This window comes from Alexandromys fortis, unplaced genomic scaffold (assembly GCF_014885135.2).
Source record: "Alexandromys fortis isolate MF-2015 unplaced genomic scaffold, M_Fortis_MF-2015_v1.1 scaffold_122, whole genome shotgun sequence".
Lineage (NCBI taxonomy): Eukaryota > Metazoa > Chordata > Mammalia > Rodentia > Cricetidae > Alexandromys > Alexandromys fortis.
The window spans coordinates 2,042,774-2,058,483 of NW_026068004.1; the positions used below are offsets into that span (position 1 = coordinate 2,042,774).

The window sequence follows — 15,710 nt, forward strand, 5'->3', positions numbered from 1 at the left end:
GGGGGGTGATTTGATTAAATGATATTTTATTTTCTTAAAATACAGAAGGCCATTTAGTTGTAGCTTAGTAGGTATTCAAGTACATTCAGTGTGTTGAGAGCATTTTACCATATGCAGTACGGTGGTTTATCATATCATTAGAGCTTTCTTTGTTTTGTTTTTTCAATCAGAATTTATGGTAAAGATCTTTTGTTATTCTTGTTGTTTTGATGTAGGCTGTCATGTAACCTAGGCCGCCCTCACTCAGACTGTGAAGTCAAAGATTACCTTTAACTCCTGACCCTCAGGCCAAAACACTTGGCATTGCAGCCCTGGCATTACAGGTGTGCAGCCCACCTAGCTCAGAAAGGGATCCTTTTGGTTTTCAAGACAGGGTTTCTGTCCTTAAACTCAATTATGTAGACCAGACTGGCCTCGAACTCACAGAGAAGTGCCTGTCTCTGCCTTCTGAGTGCTGGGATTAAAAGCGTGCGCACCACTACTCAGCTCAGAAAGAGATCTTAATATGAACACTCAAGTGTAGAAAGTTTGGAATCCTGCACTGTTGCTGTATTGTGTGTGTGTGTGTTTGGGGGGTGCATTTATATGTGCCTGACACGTGTGGAGACAGGGCATCTTGCAGGAGCTGGTATACTCCTTTCACCATATAGGGCCCAGGGGTTGAACTCAGGTCATCAGGTTGGTAGCCAGTGTCATCTTAATAGCCCTATTTGTAGTTCTTTAGACAGGAAATTCCAAAAGGTAACTTAGAAGTCTGTAAAAACTTGAGGTCACATAGAATTCACTCATCATCACGCTGCTTTCTGTACTGTTAGGAGTAGCCCTAACTAGAAGCCTAATTTTATTAGGAACTCGACCGACCAGTTAGAATGTGTTCTCTAGAGGGAAAATGATAATCCTGCCAGTGTGGGCACGATACATAAAATCATACCAGGTTTATTTGGTTTTGGTTTTTTGAGACAGGGTTTCTCAGTGTAACAGATCTGACTGTCCTGGAACTCTCTTTGTAGACCCAGCTGACCTCCAGCTCACAAAGATATCCCTGCCTGTGCCTCCCTAAATGCTGGAATTAAAGGCATTCACCACCACTTCCCAGCTTCACACACAAGGTTCTTGGTGCCTTTTTTCAAGGAATAAAAGTAAAGGCTCACTTAGATTACAAGAGTAAGAAAGAATACTTTGTTTAAAAGCAAGCTAGTATAGCTCAGGATTTGGTTGTCAAGAGTGAGAGTGGGTCATAGGAATTAGAGATGCTCTAGTGTCCCAGGTTATTTCCTGGGGCTTTGCTTACAGGGTGCAAGCGAAAGGAGGGACCCATTGTTAATGGTCATAATTTGGGCTCTTCTCTATTTTGGTTGACAGACTTGAGTTGTCCCTTCTGCTGATGTCTCTGATTTTAATTATATATAGTATATTTATATTTATGCCTAGGGATAAGATGGTAAATAGGAAATTCCCTCTAAAAGTTCAACTCAGGACAATTTGCCACATGTCTCTCCATTGTGGATGTATTTGGGCGTATATTTGAATAATAAATGTCTACAAAGGGGAAGGAGAAACTCTGTTACTGGGAATAGGGTGTGTGTATATAACAACCCTCCTCTCCTTTTCACTCTTCAATTTAATGTTGTATTAACCAAACTTGCTACTTATAATTCTACATGAATGGGGATTCCCAGCACAGGCATATTATGGCTCTTCTCTTCAGATTTTGTCCTGTCAGAAGAACCGTTCTGTATTCTGCTAACTCCAGAGGGATGATTCATTATTTGGTGAATATAGAATCCTCTAAACAAACCAGGGCCTAAAAAGACAGTGTGTAAGTGTGTGCTAGGAAAGAAGGAACAAATAGTACTTTTGAGAACAAAAAACCAATTTGTTTAATTTTTATTTGTAAAATGATTATTATTATTTTTTAGACCCTACTGCAATATGCAAGCAACAAGAATGCGTCAGAACACATTGCGTATCTTCTGGAGGTATACCGCCTTGCTATCCAAAGCTTTGCCAGCGCACGTCCATTTTTAACTACTGAATGTGAAGATGTCCTCTTAGTGCTGGGCAGATTAGTCCTGTAAGTTTAAGCACTTAAATTACTTAAGAATTGAGTATTGTTGGTTGTGCTGTTTGCCTGACTTCTTTTTACAGCGACACTGTTTATTATGAAAAAACACCAGTTCCCTTTGCTCTGAGCTTTCACCCCTAAATTCTCAGGAGATAAAGTCTAAGTGAAGCTCCAGCTAAATAAAATCTATAGCTATCTTTAGGGTCACTTTTCTTACTCAGGCTTGTACCATAAGTCCGATTCATTTCCCTTCTCTTTCTCTTAGTTAGATTGTATGTTAAATAGTGACCAAATGCCAGAAAAAACCAACTTGAAAAGGATTGTTTTGGCTCAGTTTTGGAAGTTTTAGTCCATCATGAGAAGGAGGCTTGGCTAAGTAAAGCTGTCTCACCCTGAAGCAAGAAGCAGAGAATGCCCACAGGCTGGGCTGACTCCACTATCCTCCTTTAAGCCACCTGATCCTCAATCTGCAGACAGTACGAGTACTGCTCACCTAATGGAAGTCTCTCCTTTAGCTCATCATTTATGGAAACACTCTCCCAAATACACTTACAGGTGTGCTCTGCCCATTTTCTAGGAATCTCAGTCTAATCAAGTTGGCAATTATCATAGAATTAATTATCATAGATTGAGGATCTGGAAACGTGTTTTTGAGAAACACCATATACTTTGGAGAAGAAGATAATGTGAAATCTCCGTTACATCATTTGAACCAAAGATAATTTTACCAACACAAAGTATCAGTAAAGTTCATAGATATTTAGCTGTTTTAATATTTAGGTTGCCCAATAACAGACGGAATTATACCATTAACACACTTGTTTCATCAACAGCTCTTGAGGTGTAGGCTGGTGCTGCCTCATTTGGACCCTGCATTGTTGACTGAGATCCGTGCTAGGAGGGGTAGTCTGTTACTTCTGTACTAGCCCTACCTGTTTCTATTCTGTTCACTACAGAATAATCTTGGACATCATACTTTTGTGGAAGATTAGCATTCTGCTTTTAATCCGATTGTTCTCCCTACCAGGTCCCACTCACTTCCTACCACTTGATACCAGGCAGAGTGATCATGCTGTAAGGTTTAGGAAAATATGCTGGATTGATATTTTGAGTTGTTCTTTAATGTTTTTCTGAATCTTTAAAAAAAATCTTTTCCTGTTCCTTCTTTTCTGTGCCTGGGGAGTGGTTAGGGTAGAGAGAAGAAACTCTTTTGCTTCCTTTTTAGAAGTGAAATCACTTTGCTGATCGTTCTGCTTCCTTTGCAAGTGATAGGGAACTGATGTGGGTGACAGGCGACTTCTCTTTATCACTCTGTCAGCTACATTCACAGTATCCCCAGATCCTAGGTTTTTTGGTCTCTTGGTATAGGTAACCTTCCCATACCAAGCTGACTTTTTTGGAAGGTTCGTATATTTTTAAACTTTATTAAAATAATAATAAAGTAAACATAAAGCATTATATTTTTTCTTTTCTGTTTTTAATACTTGAAAAGCCAGAACAATTTCAAAGAAAAATTTAAAGAGGATAAGTATTTAAAATAGTTTGAGCAAGTATAAAAGTCTTTTATATTGCTTTCATGTTGTACTAAATTTTTGCTGTAACCTCCTTATGTACTTACATAGTTATTTGTATTGTAGGAGTTGTTTTGAATTGCTGCTTTCAGTGCCTGAAAGTGAACTGCCCTGTGAAGTCTGGGTACCATTCCTTCAGTCTCTACAGGTGAGTCAACTTTAATTAAGAAAAATTCTCTGCTTACTTCCCCAAGACATTTACTCTTAACAAAGTAAACTTTGAAACATAGAGCAAAACAAGCTAATTGCATATTCGTATATTTATAATCAAAAAGTAAAATATTCAGATTGTTCGTAACACCCTTCTGTCTTGCCAGTCTATATATCTCTAAATCAGTGAAACTTGTGCTATACATTCTATGCACGCATTATACTCACAGGGCACCACTCAGGCTCTTGTGGGGGAACGGATTAGAAAATGGCAAGTGTCTTGCCCAGCAGCAGGTGTCAAATGATCCATTAGGGTAGAAGCTGAGGACTGGAGAGATGCTTTAACCAGTAAAATGCCTGCCTTGCAAGCTTGAGGACCTGAGTTTGGATCCCCGGAACCTAGGCCCTAAATTCCCAACGGCAAGATGGGAGACAGAAACGAAGAGCCCTTAGAGAGCGTGTGTCTGCCTAGCCTGTTTGGCAAAGCAACAGGCCTCTTGAACAAAAGAAATTGGTGAAATGCCTCAGGAACAACATTGACCTCTGTGTGCACACACCTGCCTATACACACACACACACACGTGCACACACACACACACAGAGACAGACAGACAGAGAAACATCAAATAATTATGTCATTTAATTATTGTCACTAATTAAGGGTCACTGCTTTGTACTTTATTTTATATCTTTTATGTTCCTTAATCAAGTAAACTTTATAATGTGACGATTGAGTCCCTATTTACAAACAAGGAGGCGCATATAGGAAACTTAGCTTGCCCAGAGTAACACCCATCTTCATACTCAGAACCTTTATTAACTTTATTATTATCTAGGGCACACATTTCAAAGTAACTTGGACCTGTTTCATATGTGTGCAGATAAAGATTCACATATTTAAAACGCACTTCAGAGTATAGGAATCTTATTTCCTCTGGGGTGCATACTAAGAAATGAAATGATTATAGTATTTTTCTCCTTGGAGAGAATACAATTCTTTGTCATATTCCTGGCCTATTTTAAACCCTGTAATGTGGTCCTAACTTCTCATATATACAAACGGCCTTTAGAGTCATCTTTCCTGTCTGGCATGTTGATTTCTGCTTTTGTTTGGGGTTTGTTTGTTTGTGTGTGAAATGATCACACTGTGGCCCTGGTTTAGCTGAAATCCAAGCCTGGACTGTCCTTGAACTCAATCTTTAGCCCTAACAGGCCACAACCTTGTGACAGTCCTACTCCAGCCTCCTGAGTGCTGGAATTACAGGCATGCAGCACTGTGCCCAGCGGAGACACATATTCTTGCTGGAGATTATGTGATCTTGCTCATGTTATGTGAGCACTTGTACACTGAGTTATATTTCCAGTCTGAAAAGGAATTTTGGTTTTTTGTGGTGTTGTTTTTTGAGATAGTATCTGTGCATGTCATCTAGGATGTACTCCCTTTTTAGCCTAGGCTAACCTTGAACATACAATGCACAATGCTTCTGTGATAGCCATGCAGCTTGTTCTTGGGTTAGTTTTTATTATGAGCATGATGCTTATTCTATGTGGTTAACCACACGGGATGCTTCTCTGCATATGATCACGCACTATTTGACTAAATATCTTCCACTTGTTTTAATGGTATAAAACTTAATTAATTATGACATTTTAGATTTATAGATTCAAAGTGTGACATTTGTACTTTAAAACTGCTGGCAGGCTAGCTCAGTGGGTGAGAGTGCTTTCTTTCTGCCAGGCCTGCCTGCTGAGTTCAAGCTTTAGAATGTTATGCTGTCTTTTGTCCTGCATGAGAACTCTTTTGCACAATTATTCCCCGAATAAATAAAACATGTTTAAATTAGAAGAAACATAAGTTTACAGTTTTAAATTACCTTTAATGTAATTAATCAAATACCTACTGGCAACAAAAGTTGCTCTCAATGAAGTATATTCTGAGTTAAACAGATGAAAAAGTAAATTAGTCAGTGTGCCAACCCCTGACCTTGGAGTTCCTTTGGAGGCTGAGGATCATTTAAATTTAAGCCTACAAGTCCTGGGTGTCAGTGACAGCCTATCAGCTTTAGAGAGATGGCACAAAGGAGAAGGTAGGTATTCAGATAATGGACATTTCAGTTGCTGTTTATTCCAGTGGTGAAATGTTTTCTGCCAGTGTGTTGTGGAAGACAGTATAGGTCCGGTGACCTGACAGGAAATTGTGAAATTGTCACCTAGATTCCTTGTCTTCACTGCAGAGTAAATAAATATCTTCCTGTTTTCAGGAGAAAAAAGGCTGAAGATCTGTCAAGCCGTTAAAGGAAAATTTGCTGTGCTTAAAAATGCTAAAATGCTATTAAACAATTACAGAATGAATATTGGTATTAGTGAACCATTATTACAAACACACACACTTTTTTTCTGAGGTTTTGTGTAGCCAGGTTGACCTTGAACTCTTGATCTTCCTGCCTTTTACTGGTTTTGGAATCTGTATCACTTACCAACGTGGACCCTCTCTCTGTCTCTCTCTCTCTTTTTGAGACTGGATTTCACCATGTGTCTCTGGCTGGCCTAGAACTCCAAATGTTCCTGTCTCTGCCTCTCAAATTTGAGATTAAAGGTATCTGCTAACATACATAGTAACAATTAATTTTTTTGAAATCCACTAATAACCAAGACTTTATAACATTTTGTATAAAGCTACTCTTTTTTTCAATAATAGATTAACAGAAATTCAAATAGTTGGAAATCAGGGCTGGGGCTGAAGTACAGCAGTAGGATGTTTATGTAACATGCACTATCACTCCCCCAACCCCCGACATTCACCAGTTATTGCCATACAGTAATAATTTTTGTTTGCAAGAGTAAGCTTGTCTGTATGAATACTGAGCAGGCATTTAAATGAATGCTGTGTCAGTGGTCTTAAAAAAATTAAGTCTGCTACTGCCAAGGTTATTATGTCTGACCATCTTAATTACTAGGACATTTCAGATATTCAATTCAGACATACATTGTTTATAATAAGAATTTTGCATGAGGGAACTTCACAAAAACATTTTAAATGTATTTTGGTTCAAAATATCCCAGTAGAAAAGTACAAACTTCCACAAACCCTCCCTTCATCTCTTTCTCTTAAACCCTTTTCAGTTTTTTGATACTTAACTAGATTGGGAAGGCAAAGCTTTTTTATTGGCTTCTCTTTTAAATATGTTGCTTTTATTTTAGGAGTCACATGATGCATTGTTGGAATTTGGGAATAATAATCTACAAATACTGGTTCATGTTACAAAAGAAGGAGTATGGAAAAACCCTGTTCTTCTTAAAATTCTCTCTCAACAGCCAGTAGAAACAGAGGAGGGTAAGTCTTAAAACTTTATTAACCATATTAGGTTCTAAGAGAACTGAAATTGGTTATAGATTTGTTTTGTTTGCTTGTTTGGTTCTGTGTAGCGTTGGAGCCTGTTCTGGAACTAACTCAGGCTGTCCTTGAACTCACAGAGATCCACCCGCCTCTGCCTCCCAAGAACTGCACTGCCTGGCGGATTTAAATTTTGTGCTTGGGGTGTTTTGTTTTGTTTCCTTTTGAGTAGTAAAAAATAGTTACTAATAGTTGTGTGTGTTGTGTGGTGGCCCACACTGCAGTCCCCTCTCGAGATGGAGATTCTCTGTTAGATGGCACTGTGGAGACCAGCCTGTCACCATGAGAACCTGCCTCTAACAAAATAATGCTTCCTGTTGGATCCTTAACTTTTTCCATAAGAATCCTTAGACTTGTAGTGTTGTGAGTATGCCTTTGCACTTGTTTCCTAGTTCAGTCTGTCACGTTGTGTAATGATGCTCATGCACAGTTTCTGAAGGGAAGTGGATTTCCAGGGTAACAACATTTCAGAATATCCCAGTTAGCTAACATTGCATTAGGTGTGACTAGTGTGTTTGTATTGTTTAGGCCTTTTTATATAGTAAGAAACGTACATGAGGGTTTTTCCCGCTCTCTGAAATAGAGTTGGGTGGGTACATGGGCTGTAGCATGTGTGTGGAGTTCAGAGGACAGCTCTCTGGACTAGGTTCCTCCTTCCACCTTTTCACTCTGGGGGTCTTGCCTCAGTTCGCCAGGCCATCTTGCCAGCCCTAAGGTGTTCAGATTTTCTATTGGCCGTGTCCTTTGATGACTTCTTTGGAAAAAATAATCTCCCTTTGTAAACGCAGACAAATGGAGACTAGCAAAACACGTTTAGTGTGAATAAGCTGTTAGAGGTCATACACTACTTAATGGTGGTATATATTCTAGAATGTTAAGTGTTCTCGCGCTGTCATCATTCACAGTGGCCTGCTGCAGTCAAGACTGGGAGGAATTTTGAAGGGCTTGAGATTGAGGCTGACTGGCACAGTACAGCATTTTGTTTTACAATAAACTTACTTTTTTTTTTTGGCTTTTTGTTTTTCAAGACAAGGATTCTCTGTAGCTCTGACTTTCCTGAAACTCACTCTGTAGACCAGGCTAGCCTCAAACTCAGAGATCCACCTGCCTATGGTTCCCAAGTGCTGGGATTAAAGGCATGCACCACCACTGTCCAGCGGCCTTGGGTTTTTGATCAGCCTCCCAAGTGTTCAAATTACAAGCCTGTAGAACATTGCCTAGCTAAGAGCTCCTTTTGTTTTTTAAAGTTTCAGGGGGAGTTTTTTCTTTTGAAAAATTTACATATAGATGGATATGTCTGTGTGGGTGTGTGCATGTAAGTACAGTGCTCAAGGAGACCCGAGTCATTGGATTCACCTGGAACTAGAGTTCTAGTTGTGAACCATCTGAAGTGAATTCTGGGAATCGACTTTGGTCCTCCGGAAGAGCATCCTTGTGTGCTAGCCACTGAGCACCTCTCCAGCCTTAAGAACTGCTTTTAAATTAAACCTTAAATGTCATTGTTTTCAGATGGTAAAGTATCACACTGTCAATAACTTTCATTTTCCTCCTTGGCACCTGTGGCTAGGGAGTAAACCCAGGCCTTGCCCATAATTGGCAAGTGCTTTACCTACTTACTAAGCTACATTCCCAATCACACTTTTATTTTTCTGATTTTTTTTTTACTTATTTATTTGTGTATATGTGTGCCACAGCATGTGTAGAGTTTTTGTTAAGTATTGAAACACAGGATTCACACAGTCCTCATTTGTCATCACCAGGCATAAACCTAATGTCTTGGACATAAAAGATAAATGCTTTACTGTTAAGCTGCCTTTCCAGCCCCTGGATTTCCTTTCAGCAAATACATGTATTGACAAGTAAATTTCCTAAGAAATATGGTAACTTTTTAAGAAAGGAAAAGAAGCTAGCCATGGTGGAGCATACTAATTGCAGCATTAAAAGGCAGGGAGGCAGGTGGATAAACCTTTGCCTTGAGACAGGCAGGGTTTGGTATTAAACTGGAAGAACAGTGGTGCTGGCTGGCCAGCAGAGCTCTGGAGATCTGCCCATCTCCAAACCTCGGTGGTAGGGTCACTAACACATGCCCACCTTTTATGTGAGTGCTGCTATCAAACGCCAGTCCTCATGCCTGCAGAGCAAGTGCTTTTATCCAGTGAGCATCTCCCCAACCTTTAAATGATATTTTTTATGATTAAAAAAAATTCTATATATTGTTTTGTCTGCATATATATCTGTGTGAGGGCACTAGAGTTATAGGCAGTTGTGAGCTTCCATGGGAACTGAACTTGGGACTTCTGAAAAAGCATCTAGTGCTAAGACTGAGCTGTGTTAAATTTGAAAGGAGGACCTGGAGATACAGCACAGGGATAGAGCTGCTTACCTAGCAAACTTGAAGCAGTGGACCTAGCCTCCCCCACCACCACCATCACCACACACACACAAGTTACCGTAATTGCTTAACCATTGTAATGAATTGAGTAGATCGATTTTTTTTCTCCTAGAAATAACAACAGTGATACTTAGAGGGCCTGTTCTGTGTTGATATCTCATCTATAGGCAGTTGAGAGCTCACACATGTCCAAGACCATGTAGTTAAAATTATTGAGGTAGGTTCAAACATCTTTAAAAGTATCTTTAAAAAGTGATTTTAAAGGTACGTGAATAAAGGTTAATTGCTGTGTTCATGGTGCTTGGTTCTGTGGAGAATACAGAAGTTAACCCAGCATTGTATGGATCACATTGTATTTGGTAGCAGAAGAGCACAGATGTTGTCATGTTTATTCTATGCTTGATTTTGTGCTGTTTCTTTATTTGTGCTACACTTGTTTCATATGAGTCTGTGATCCCCTTGAGGCAAATGAATTTTTACCAACATTTTGGAGATGAAAAGTTTGGACTTCAGAGTGGTCAGTGAATTTGTGTCAGAGTCAGGCTGAATTCTCAGATGTTGATTTTGAAATCTACACTCTAACCCCGCCCCTACATTACAGCCCCTTATTCTACATTTACAGGGAAATCTTAGTGTACTAAGAAGTAGAAAGCAGCGTGCAAAATTAGCGGTGCTATGGGCTTCAGGTAACATTCCTGTTTTCAAGTGTGTTGCCTTCTAAGATTCATAAGCTGTTCATAGCCTGGGAAGGCAGATGGCGCAGGGTCTGATATTAGGTCAGAACGGGAGGAGACAGGGCAGTAATGAAAAGGGTTTTGAAGAACCACAAGGTCGGGACAAGTAACTCAGTGGTTCCCTGAGGAAAGGAGGAGCACAGAAGAACATTATGTAGTTGTTTTGTTCTTTGAATAATTGACATAATATTACTGAAAATGATAAAGAACTAATGATGTGGAAGCTATGGTTATGAATTATTTTGTGGATTTTAATGACTATGACTCTAAAATAGAAAAGGCTAAGGGGTAAATGTGATGTTTTTCCTCCATGACTTTTGACTTGGGCTGAATTTTACAGACTTTAAAGTCAAAAACGTATACTAAAATCCAAGTTCTGCCAGCTAAATCTAAAGTTTCCAGAATTGGAATTCTGAAGTAGTTTAATATAGGTACAAATTCTGGAGAATCGTTTGGCGTATGGGCCAGAACTGTTGAACAAAACCTTCATCCTGGTAATTCTACTTTGTGGGCTTTGATTTATTTTTTTGTTTTGGTTTCGTTTGTTTGTTTTAATACGCCCACTGGTGAAGTGACCTGTGCACATCTTTGTGAATTGTATCATTATTGATGACTACTAAAGATTAGAAACAACGTGTAAATGGAGCAGTTAGGGGATCTTCAAGGTGAATTATGTGAGGTTCTATTCAGTTGATAACAATAGTAAGGCAATTAATTCTAAGGGTAGAAAAAGCTAGATCATAAATTTAGTTCATCAAGAAAGGGATCATTTCTGGAAGGTACAGAAAAAGTTGAAAAGAATTGTTTCTCTGGGAGGGAAACTAGAGCACTGATGTCAAAATAAGAGAATTTTGTTTGTTTCTTGCTTAAAAAAAAAAAAAAGAATTTTGCAGTCTGGAGAGATGGCTCAGTGGTTAAGCGCACTTGTTGCTCTCAAAGAGGACTTACTTAGGTTTGCTTCCCAGCTTAGCTTAATACATGGTGGCTCACAACTCTAACTTTCAGATACTCATGGTATGTGTGTAAATATATAAATCTGAGACTGAGGCAACTGCATCTCTATGAGTACAAGACCAGCTAGGTCTACATAGCAAGCTCCTGAGCCACCTGAGGCTGCATAATGAAGTCCTGTCTCAAAAAAAGAAAAAGAAAAGAAGAAGAAAAAAAGCTTTGCCCTACAGTATGCATGAAGGCTTTCCTGGAAGTGTTGGCCTTTATTCGGCTCCCCTGCTAGTATTATACGCATGCACCACCATGCTTGGCTTGTACAATGATTTTAGCTGTGTGTGTATATACACACTGTTCATACATATATAGATAGTGAGTTTCCTTCCTTTTAAATTACCTTTAAAAAGTAATTTAAAAACCAGGGGGACTTCAACAGAGGGGAGTTAGAAAAAAATTAAAGAAATGATGGTACTCGCTTTTAATCTTAACAGAGGTAAGTGAATCTCTGAGCCCAGGGCCCAGGCTAGCCAGGGATATACAGTGAGACCTTGTATCAAAACAAAATATTTCTAAAGAGTGCCATCTTCAGACCTATTAAATCAGAATCTACATTTAAATAAGCTCCCTGGGTGTCTTAGAAAGCATTTTCAAGCCTGAGAAACAGTGTCTTGGATTAATCACCTAAAGCTGTTTTTTAGCTTGCTTGAATGTTGCATTTCAGCCTCTGTTCTTTAGGTGACACTAAGTAATGTCACAGACTTGTTGAGTGCTTCATGAAGTTGAGGTCTTGGCTGAGCGCTGTAATTCAGTGCTCCGAGCAGCATTTTCCAAAGTGTGTACTAAGCCAGGGATATGTATTTTACAAGGACTAATATTCACAAAAGGGTTCTCTGGTCAAATCAGCTTGGGAAACAATGGACTAAATACACATGAACAGTTTAGTCATTGCAGGACTGTTCAAAGATTTGACCAAGGAATCCTTTTTTTTTCTAGGACTATCTCTCAGGTCTTTTGGTCGGTGGAACACACTTTGAGAAATGCCTGGTTTAGAGGAAACAGCACCACTGGCTTTGGAATCCTTGGCAAGTTACCTAACTTCTCTGAATGTTAATGTTTCTAACCTTAATCTGTGGACATTACTTGCCTTGGTGGTGGTGTGAAGAATAAATGAGGTATATGAGAACATTTAGCTTAAAACTTGGCACCTCATACTCGTCCAATTGGTAGTTGTTAATATTGTATAGGTCAGTTATTGCATTTTCTTGAATTTATTTACTCTTATGGTTGATTTTACTTTTCTTTACTGGACTTATTAGTAAGTGAGGGGGGGAGATGATTAAGTAATTTAAAAATATTGAAAGTTTAATTAATAAGTTTGTTTAGAATAAAGCTAATTATAGAAATGGTTGGCTTTATTTTCCTCTTCCTTCTGTTAGAGGAGTCTAGAGACTAGAATAAATACTCACTTATAGCAACTCCCAGTTTAGTAACAGGCAAACTGGAGGTGGAGGCAGGCAGGAAGGAGAATCAGGAGTCAAAGGTCATCTTCAGCTGTGTAGTGAGCTTAAGGCCAGCCTGAGCTCCATCAGACTGTCTCAGAAGAAAAAAGACAAAAGCAACGAAGATGAGAGGTGTCATCACCACTCTGGCATGTGGTATATTGTCATACTATTGCATTTTTCCTTTCTTCTAGTTAACAAATTGATTGCACAAGAAGGACCTTCCTTTCTACAAATGCGAATCAAACATTTGTTGAAATCTAACTGCATCCCCCAAGCCACTGCTTTATCAAAACTGTGTGCAGAGTCTAAAGAACTTTCCCAGGTGTCATGTTTTCAGCAAGCCTATGTCACATGCTTATGTTCCATGCTTCCCAGCGAAGAGGCTATCCAGGAGGTGAGTACATTAGGTAACTCTTCAGTCTACAGATGCAAGGTTAAGTACAGACATTGCATCATTTGTTTCCTCTTGTCAGAGTGAAAGCCAGGATTCATCTTTTAGGCTGTGAAAAACCATGCTTTAGCTATATGTTTAACTGTTCTTCAGATTAAATATGAAGTTAGTTATGGGTGTAGGTGGTTTTCTATAGAAGGGGACTCAGAATGTACAAATGGTGTTTACAGGTGTTTGAGTGATGGTCTATTCTGGAATCTTTAGATGTGAAAACAGCTTTTCTTCTTACAGTACTAATCTTACTGAATTTGGGCAATTAATAAATAATAGGTCAAGAAATAATCCAAGGAGAGTAGGACTTAGTTTCAATTTAGCAGTTTGTGTGTTTACCTCTATGACAGACAAATGCAGAATTCTAAATTCAGTTCTGTGAATTGTGCTTTAATAATAATTAACTGGTCAAACAGGATACCATGGAACATAATGTAAATATACATGGTTGAGTCTTTAAAAGCTATTTTATGTTGCATCATTTTTAATGAATCTGAATCAGTTTCCTTAGATAATTTATAATTAGTTCTCTCCAAATTTTTAATAAATCACACAGAAAAAAAATAGGAATGCTTAGGCTTTACTCCATTGTCTGCCTTTACTCTGCTGCCAGTTCAGATTTGACCCATGAATTCTTACTTCTACACTGAAGCATCTTTCTTTGTTTATAATTGTGCATGTGTGATGTATTTTTGTGAGCATTTATGCCATGACACTCATGTGGGTGCCAATTTTGGCGTTCTTTCCTTCACCTGGGTTCCAGGGAGCTCAGATCATAGGATTGTGTGGCAGGTGCCTTTCCCTGCTGAGCCAGCTGCCAGCCCTGCCCTAAAGTTAGTAAGTTAGTTTCTTTCTTTCTTTCTTTCTTTCTTTCTTTCTTTCTTTCTTTCTTTCTTTCTTTCTTTCTTTCTTTCCTTCCTTCCTTCCTTCCTTCCTTCCTTCCTTCTTTCTTTCTTTCTTTCTTTCTTTCTTTCTTTCTTTCTTTCTTTCTTTCTTTCTTTAATTTTATGTGCCTTGTTGTAAAGGTGTTGGGTCCCCTGGAAGTAGAGTTACAGACAGTTGTGGGTTGTCATATGGATGCTCAGAATTGAACCCCAATCCTCTTGAAGAGCAGCCATTGTTCTTAACCTTTGAACCATCTCTTCAGCCCCTAAAGTTGCTTGATAAATGTAGGTATCTCAAAGATCAGATTCCCTAATAGTTCCTAAATTTTAAAATTTTACCTCTCTCCTGTTCTCTTCGCTTCATTCTCTTTATTCTATAGACTTTGCCAGCACCAGCCAGAATGTATTGTTCGCGTTTTCACCCTGCCTCATCCCCATCATATAATCCTCTCCATACTCTGCTTCTTGGTAGTCAGTTGCTGTTTGTGGCGTATACTCCTCGTGTCCTCTGTTGTTCTTGTCCTTAATTGTGTCTCTTTGACTACCTTTGGTCTTTACCTCCTCTGTTAGATTTACCAGCACCCACAGGGTCAACCAGGTTGAGAAAAGCCTGCCTCTCCTAATTTCCCTTCCCATCAGTTGTACTATATGTACCGTAGTCTGCTTACTACCTCACTGTCTTAGGAAATCTCTCTCTCTCTGAAACCTGTTGGAGAGGAGCTTCTCCTGTTCTGTAGAAACTGAGGTACTTTTTTTCTGTAAGCGCCTTCTGAATGTCTGTTCATCTCTGTGACTATGAATACATACCTCTTTTATTATTAGAGATAGAATACTTCGGACTAACTTCTTGTGTCCCAGAGCTCATTCACTCTTCGCCGTCCTGGTGGATAATCCGATAGTTCTTCTCTATTCTACTAGAAATCTTTTGTGCCCACTTCCTCTTACAGTGACAATCTAATTTCTTGCCTGGCTTACTCAGCCTCACCCTAGCGATAGGATAACAGGTATGTACCACTATGGCTGGTTTTGTGGTACTCGGTACTAAACCAAACTACACCCTAAGCCCCATCACCTTATATTTTCAGTGGGAATTCACTCTGGAATATTTTTCTCCTCTTAGGACATTCGTGTTCATTCTTTCTCAGTCTCTTCACCCCTAGTCTCCCTGACTGAGTTTCATATAGCCTGGGTTGGCCTTGAACTCTTGGTCCTCCTGCCTCCAGCTTCAGTGCTAGGGTCACAGGTGTGTTCTACCAAACCCAGTTTTACTCAGTACTGATGGAGGTCAGACACAGGGCTTTGTATATGCTAGGCAAACACTCTGCCAATTGAACTAGCTGTATTCCCTAGTACCACCTCTCCCGCGCCTTGAACTTGTGATTCTCCTGCTACCCCATCCAGCTATGACTTTTCCATTTCCCTTTTTGAAACAGGATCTCTCTATGTAGCCCCTGCCAACTTGGAATTCAACAAAGATCCACCTGCCTCTGCCTCCCAGTACTAGGATTAAAGACACGGGCTACCACTCCCAGCCCTGACTATGACAGTCTAATATGACATTGGAGTCCCAGCCAGTCACATCACTGAATGAATCAGTGGTGCTTTTTGAGTTGTGTCCCCCCCATGCC

At 39.4% G+C, this 15,710-nt stretch overlaps 1 protein-coding gene across 2 annotated transcripts in view; it reads left to right on the top strand.

Moving 5' to 3' along the window:
- Rlf (RLF zinc finger) overlaps positions 1-15,710 on the top strand; it is a 62,288-nt gene that overhangs the window by 24,028 nt on the left and 22,550 nt on the right. The window contains exons 2-5 of one of the 2 annotated variants that reach the window (XM_050161293.1): positions 1,920-2,074; positions 3,703-3,784; positions 6,988-7,120; positions 12,948-13,150. In XM_050161293.1, the coding sequence (XP_050017250.1) occupies positions 1,920-2,074; positions 3,703-3,784; positions 6,988-7,120; positions 12,948-13,150 (573 nt within the window). Of the gene's footprint in view, positions 1-1,919; positions 2,075-3,702; positions 3,785-6,985; positions 7,121-12,247; positions 12,337-12,947; positions 13,151-15,710 lie in introns of those variants that run through there. The other variant, XM_050161294.1, reaches the window with a different exon arrangement.